This window comes from Phalaenopsis equestris, unplaced genomic scaffold (assembly GCF_001263595.1).
Source record: "Phalaenopsis equestris unplaced genomic scaffold, ASM126359v1 Scaffold235439, whole genome shotgun sequence".
Classification (NCBI taxonomy): Eukaryota; Viridiplantae; Streptophyta; class Magnoliopsida; order Asparagales; family Orchidaceae; genus Phalaenopsis; species Phalaenopsis equestris.
In genome coordinates, this window is record NW_018253310.1 from 2,520 (window position 1) to 8,510 (window position 5,991).

At 34.3% G+C, this 5,991-nt stretch overlaps 1 protein-coding gene across 2 annotated transcripts in view; it reads left to right on the forward strand.

The window, feature by feature from the left end:
* The first annotated feature begins 439 nt into the window (after positions 1 to 439).
* LOC110039122 (PLASMODESMATA CALLOSE-BINDING PROTEIN 3-like) overlaps positions 440 to 5,991 on the forward strand; it is a 20,950-nt gene continuing 15,398 nt past the window's right edge. Inside the window, exon 1 of one of the 2 annotated variants that reach the window (XM_020744084.1) lies at positions 440 to 829. In XM_020744084.1, the coding sequence (XP_020599743.1) occupies positions 447 to 829 (383 nt within the window). In that variant the 5' untranslated portion in view covers positions 440 to 446. The remainder of the gene's footprint in view (positions 830 to 5,991) is intronic. The other variant, XM_020744083.1, reaches the window with a different exon arrangement.

Consider the following 5,991-nt stretch of genomic DNA (forward strand, 5'->3'; position numbering starts at 1 on the left):
TTTCACATCACATCGACCATTACGGGACCAGAGGATCCGCTTCTCTTTCCCGATCTATCCTGCTTGGAAAGCGACACTCATTCGAGTGGATCTCGTCAGATGAAATTTTCAGGGATGATCTTCCAATTATCCATCTGAGGCTCGTCATCTTTCTGATATGCGAGACTGATCATCTGAGCATGTGAACACGAGTAGTCCTTGGTATGCCACGTCACCTCTTTTGTCATCCACAAAATATCTTGAAGATTCATGCTGACACGGTTTTTGATATACAACTTGTAAATCTTCCTAAATTGTAAAGCTTCCAAAATTCTAAAGTTTTTTTTCATGCAATATTGCTAATCTTCAGGGTGCAGAGAGTGAGAAAAGAAAATAAAGCGAAAGATAAGAAAAGACTGCTGCAACTGCAAGCAGAAAGAAAAAGCTCATATTCCCTGCACATCGTCATGTCCTCTCACCGGGCAATACCGTCTCTCTTCGCCTTTCCCTCTCTCTCCACACTACTACTAAGCATGGATTGCCATTCAACTTCCCCCTCGGCGGCGGCCGCGATCTTTTTTTTATTCGCGGCCACGATTGCGAGAGCAGGTGAGGCGGCGCAGTGGTGCATAGCTCGGAGTGATGCAAGCTCGACGGCGCTTCAAACAGCCCTGGATTACGCTTGCGGTCCCGGTATGGCGGATTGCCTACCTATACAGCCAAATGGTCTCTGCTACCTCCCCAACTCGCTGCCGGCGCACGCCTCCTACGCCTTCAACAGCTTCTATCAACGTTCCGGATCCTGCGATTTCGCCGGCGTCGCGACCGTCAGCATCACCGACCCGAGTTTGTACTTCTCTCCACCTCTGCTTTTTAAGAGAGTTTTATTAGAATTTAAGATCGTAATTAACAGCAAAATACATTTGTAAAACTGTTATTTAAATTTAAAAGTGTACATTAAAACAGCTACTAATTTTTTAATGATTTTTATTAAATTATTGATAATTGAGAGTGATACATACCATTTAATGCTGAAATTTAATAATTAAATTATATATATATATAATATATATATTATAGTTTTAGCCGGGCTCAAACCAACTTTGGATTGAGCTTGATCTTAATTATTATTCAAGATTTAAGTTTGAACTCGAGTTGAATTATAAGAATTCGAGCTGGCTTGTTTATCATGAGATAGAAAAAAGTCATATTTATTCAAGTTAGCGTTAGAATGAAATGATAAATTGACTGGAGCAATCAAATGTTATAAAATATAAGTATAATTATTAAATAGTTTAAACAATTAACAAGTAAAATCTTTAATTTTAATTAATTTATTTTATTTTAATAAACCTTTTAAACGAGTCAGTTTACGAGTTAAGGAATCAAATCAAAGATGACTAGAGCTCGACTTATTAGTTCATGAGCGAGCAATCAAATCAAATGTTAGCTTGCTCATGAGTTGACTTAGATCCCCAGTTGAGTGTTTCAAAATTTTGTCCCTCAAGAAAAAATGCAGGCATTCAATACTAGGTGTTATAAATATTCACATTTATTATGATGGTGAAAACTCGTCAAGTTCAGACAAAAGTTGAAAATTTTGGATAAAAACACATGCAAAATTGTAGATTTTCTTGCATTTTTTATGAATTCTATAATCATGTGATTTAGATATAAGGTCTGTTTGGGGTAGCAACATCTACCCCTAGGAAGCCGTTGCGGATAAGGTGGTCCACTGTTTGTTTTTTACAGTTTGAAAACTGCTGTGCGGCTGCTGCTTCTGGACAAATGATTATTTTACCCATGTGTAGTAATGATGTTTGTAATGGAACTGTCATAACAATATATTTAATAATTGAGAAACAAAAATAATTTCAAAACAAAAAATAAGATATACACATCACTTAATAATGAGTAGCAAGATTGCTAAAAAAAGAAAAAAAAAACTATTAAAATTACATTTAATAATATGATGATATTATTTTTAATGATATTATTTTTAAAATGCAAATGCAGACGACGTATGTTACGAGTTACGCCGTTCTTCAGGGTTGTTATCCATTTCCGATCACCATTGGTAGATGAATCTGCCAGACTCTATGCCAATCATAAAAAGACATATTTCTCCTTGATTTTCTGCGGACACTTGTAGAATTGTCTCCCGTTGATATGTGTCTGACATGACGTCAGTAGGGATGTCTGAAGTTCGTAGTGGTAGAGCAATCGTCGGGAGGTCCCTGAAATCTTGGAGTTCTTCTTTCATGAATGCTACAAAAGATAATCCATTAGTCATAACATAAGTTAAAATTGCTAAAAGAAGTAATTAACTACAGTTTTTTTTTGCAGATACGAGGTCTCAGAGAACTTAGTATATCAACCACTGAATCTGTCACTATAAAAATATAACATACCTTGTTAAAAAATAGATTCTTGGTTGCCTTTAACTCATGTAAAACTAAGCTCGTGTGTGTAACATATGCATATCACTAAAAAATATCATCCAAAAGATCCTAAAAAATCATATCACAAAAAAAAAGGAACTTGGTTGCCTTCATTAGGATTTTACATGTGACACCAACCAACAACGACTAACTGGTCATCCAAAAGAATCCATAAGATCAAACGTCTCATCATAGACTTCTCAGACCCACCAAAAGAAAAAAAAATTAAATGCAAATGGAAAAAATAACACCTACAAATAGTGTAAAAAACCCAAACAATCAATATTAAATATATAAGAAACGAAATTAACAGAAGTTATACAAAATAAACAAGCAGAAATTGATAAAAAAGTAAGTAATTACATTTTTTTGCAATAACACTTACAAATAGTGTAAAAAACTCAAACAATCAATATTAAATATATAAGGAACGGAAATAACAGAAGCTATACAAAATAAACAAGTAGAAATTGATAAAAAAAGTAAGTATTTACCTCTCAAACCACCATCACTGCTCTTTAAGGGGTGTTTAGATACGTGCCACACAATTTTTATGTATTTACATATCTAAAAACTAAACATGCATATTTACATGCATAATACTCAAATCTGCATATCAAAAAACTACCATCACTGCTTTTTAAGGGGATTTAGATACCTGTCACACAATTCTCATTTATTTACATATTTAACAACTAAACAATTACAGTTACATGCAAAATACTTAAATCTGCAGATAAAAAACCACCATCACTACTCTTTAAGGGGCAGTTGGATACCTACCACACAATTCATATGTATTTACGTATCTAACAACTGAACATTCATATTTACATACATAATACTCAAATCTGCGCATCAAAATACCACCATCACTACTTATTAAGGGGCAGTTGGATACATGTCACACAATTCTTATGCATTTACATATCTAACAACCAAACATTCATATTTACATGCATAATACTCAAATTTGCACAGAAAAAGGTGTTATAAGTGTGGTTTGTATGATAATTTTCCTGCAAAAAAATCAGTTACCACAACAAATAAATGATCAAAAGATATCTCACATATGACTGCAATTCAAGATAGATGAACTCAGACACCAAGAAAACTTGCATGGCTTCCTTAAAGAAATTCTGTCGAGCATCACTAACTGCTGGTTTTTTTTTTGAAAGATTTGCATGCATACCACTCAATTCATATGTATTGACATATCTAACATCTTTACTTCAATTTTTACATACAAATCATCAATAAAAATTTCAAGCACCAACAAATTATTGCAGGACCACGACACACTCCACAACAAATACATAGACCTTAAAAAACCGCCACACCACAAATCCAACACCTCACCACAACAATAACAAAACCAATCACAAATGCATAAAACTAAAAACAACAACTGAAAGCAACCTCCCATCCTCTGTATCTCAATATATTAATCAAAACCATAAAAAATTACCAACAAAAACATCAAGGAAATTCACGAAGTAACGCGAGACCAAAAAATGGGTGCAACTCTCAGAAAACCATCAAGCAAATTCACGAAGGCAATAATACGATTTTATGGGATAGAGGATACCAGAGGTAGAAGTACAAAAGTCCCGAAAGAATGTGACAGATGAACAGTTAGGGCAAAAAAATGCGAGAGCAAAACAGTTAGGAAGAAGCACCTCCGGGAAAAGAAAGAATGTGGGAGCGCTCTGCGGGATGGTTAGGGCAGAAGAGGAGAACACGGGGTCGAGGCGAGGGTGTCTTTGACAAAGTAAAACGAAGAAATGTGGGCGGCATGGTCGAACCCAAAGCTTGTGTTTTATTAAAAATGTTTCGTACTGTGGAGCAAACGACGAACTGTAACCTCTATCTGCGAACGCGACGCCGGTAAATCGCACCCACAAACTGACCCATAATCAAATGGGGTAAAATGGTGTGATGCAATTGGCCTATGAGTATGGTGTTTTTGACCTTTTTTTCTCTGAGCACCCAAAAAAAACTATGAAATATAAGATTTGTCAACAAATATTTTTGATATGTTGCAAGTAGTCTCATCTAAATTTGTTATTATAAATTAAAACCCAAAAAAATATGAATTACAATTTATGCAAATTTAAAGAATATATGTATGGCAAAATTCCCGAGGCCACATTCATAAGAAGAGTTAGCCAAATTGTCAAAATTAAATTGTATATTTGACATAATTAAGTCGGCCAAGTGGTTTGCCCTAGGGGACCTCACACAACAACTTGCCCATACTATCAGGGACCGGCCAACTGAGAGGACGAGATCAATTCACTAACAGGGTGTGCCAAACTAAGGCGATGTTTGAATTCTTACCGAGATCTACATTAAATAGGATTTAATAAATATATATTGTCACTTTGATAAAACCTGCAATGGAGACAAATCTCACATACGACAGAATAAATCCTCTTAATCCATCTCTTATTTAGAATTATTAAGTCAGATTTATGTCATAGTAGAGACGAAACATGATGATTTATGTCATAATAGAGACATAACACGATGAAAAGTGACATAACACGATGAGTTTCATTTTTTTGATGTTTGGCTGGATTAAGCTAAATCATGCCTAAATCCGATTAATTATATATTTATATACTAACAAACACCACCTAAAGGAAATAGCAAACTTGTTATTAAATACTCAAACTCGATTAACACATCATGGCTACTCGTGAGTAACAGTTATTAATGTAAATTTGATAATGAAGAAACACTCATGAGTAACAGTTCTTAATCATTATATAAATTATAACCCCCCAAATCAGAAGAATACAATGAAATTAAAACGGACGTTCATGAAGATCTGTGTCATAATTGTATTGATTGAAGAGATAGCTCTAAATATTATTTGATTTGGAAATAAAAGGAATGAGCATGTATGTAAAGTAAAGTGGGGCTTGTTGAATCCGAATTTATATAATCATTAAGTGCTTATCAGGTCTTCAAATCTAAAACGACTCTCGGATTCTCCTCCATCTTCTTCTGGTTTAGGTTTAAGTCTCCTTCATGAGGGAATATGTCGCTATTTATAGATTCTAGGAGTGATATCTATTATAAATAAGACAGAAATTCATACCACTCCATTAGATTGCTCAGAGCGATTCTTTTGATCAAACAACATTTTATGAGCATTTAAGTGTGTTAATAATGTCCGAATTTAGTTATCTTGTGCTCGTTGAATTTTTATCATTGACACACTCGATTTGACTATAAACTTATTAAATTTAGAATCCATTTGACCCTCCAATCAACCATAAAAAATTTTCAACTGGCTTAACAGCTTGATCCGGACTTGATTTGATTTGGATTTGATCAATTTTGGTGTCATTGGGATCATCTCTTCAAACAGGTCAGTTAAAAAAAAAAAAAGCCTCGAGATTTGTGTGAAATACTAAATTTGTTGAAGACTTATAGTTGGCCCTAAAATTTTGAGTCATCCGAAAATTATCTAAATAATAAAAATTTTTAAAAAAAAATTGAAACTTTTGAAAAATTTCATGCCAACAGTGGCGGTGTCCGATGAAATCCGGCGGCGCGCGGA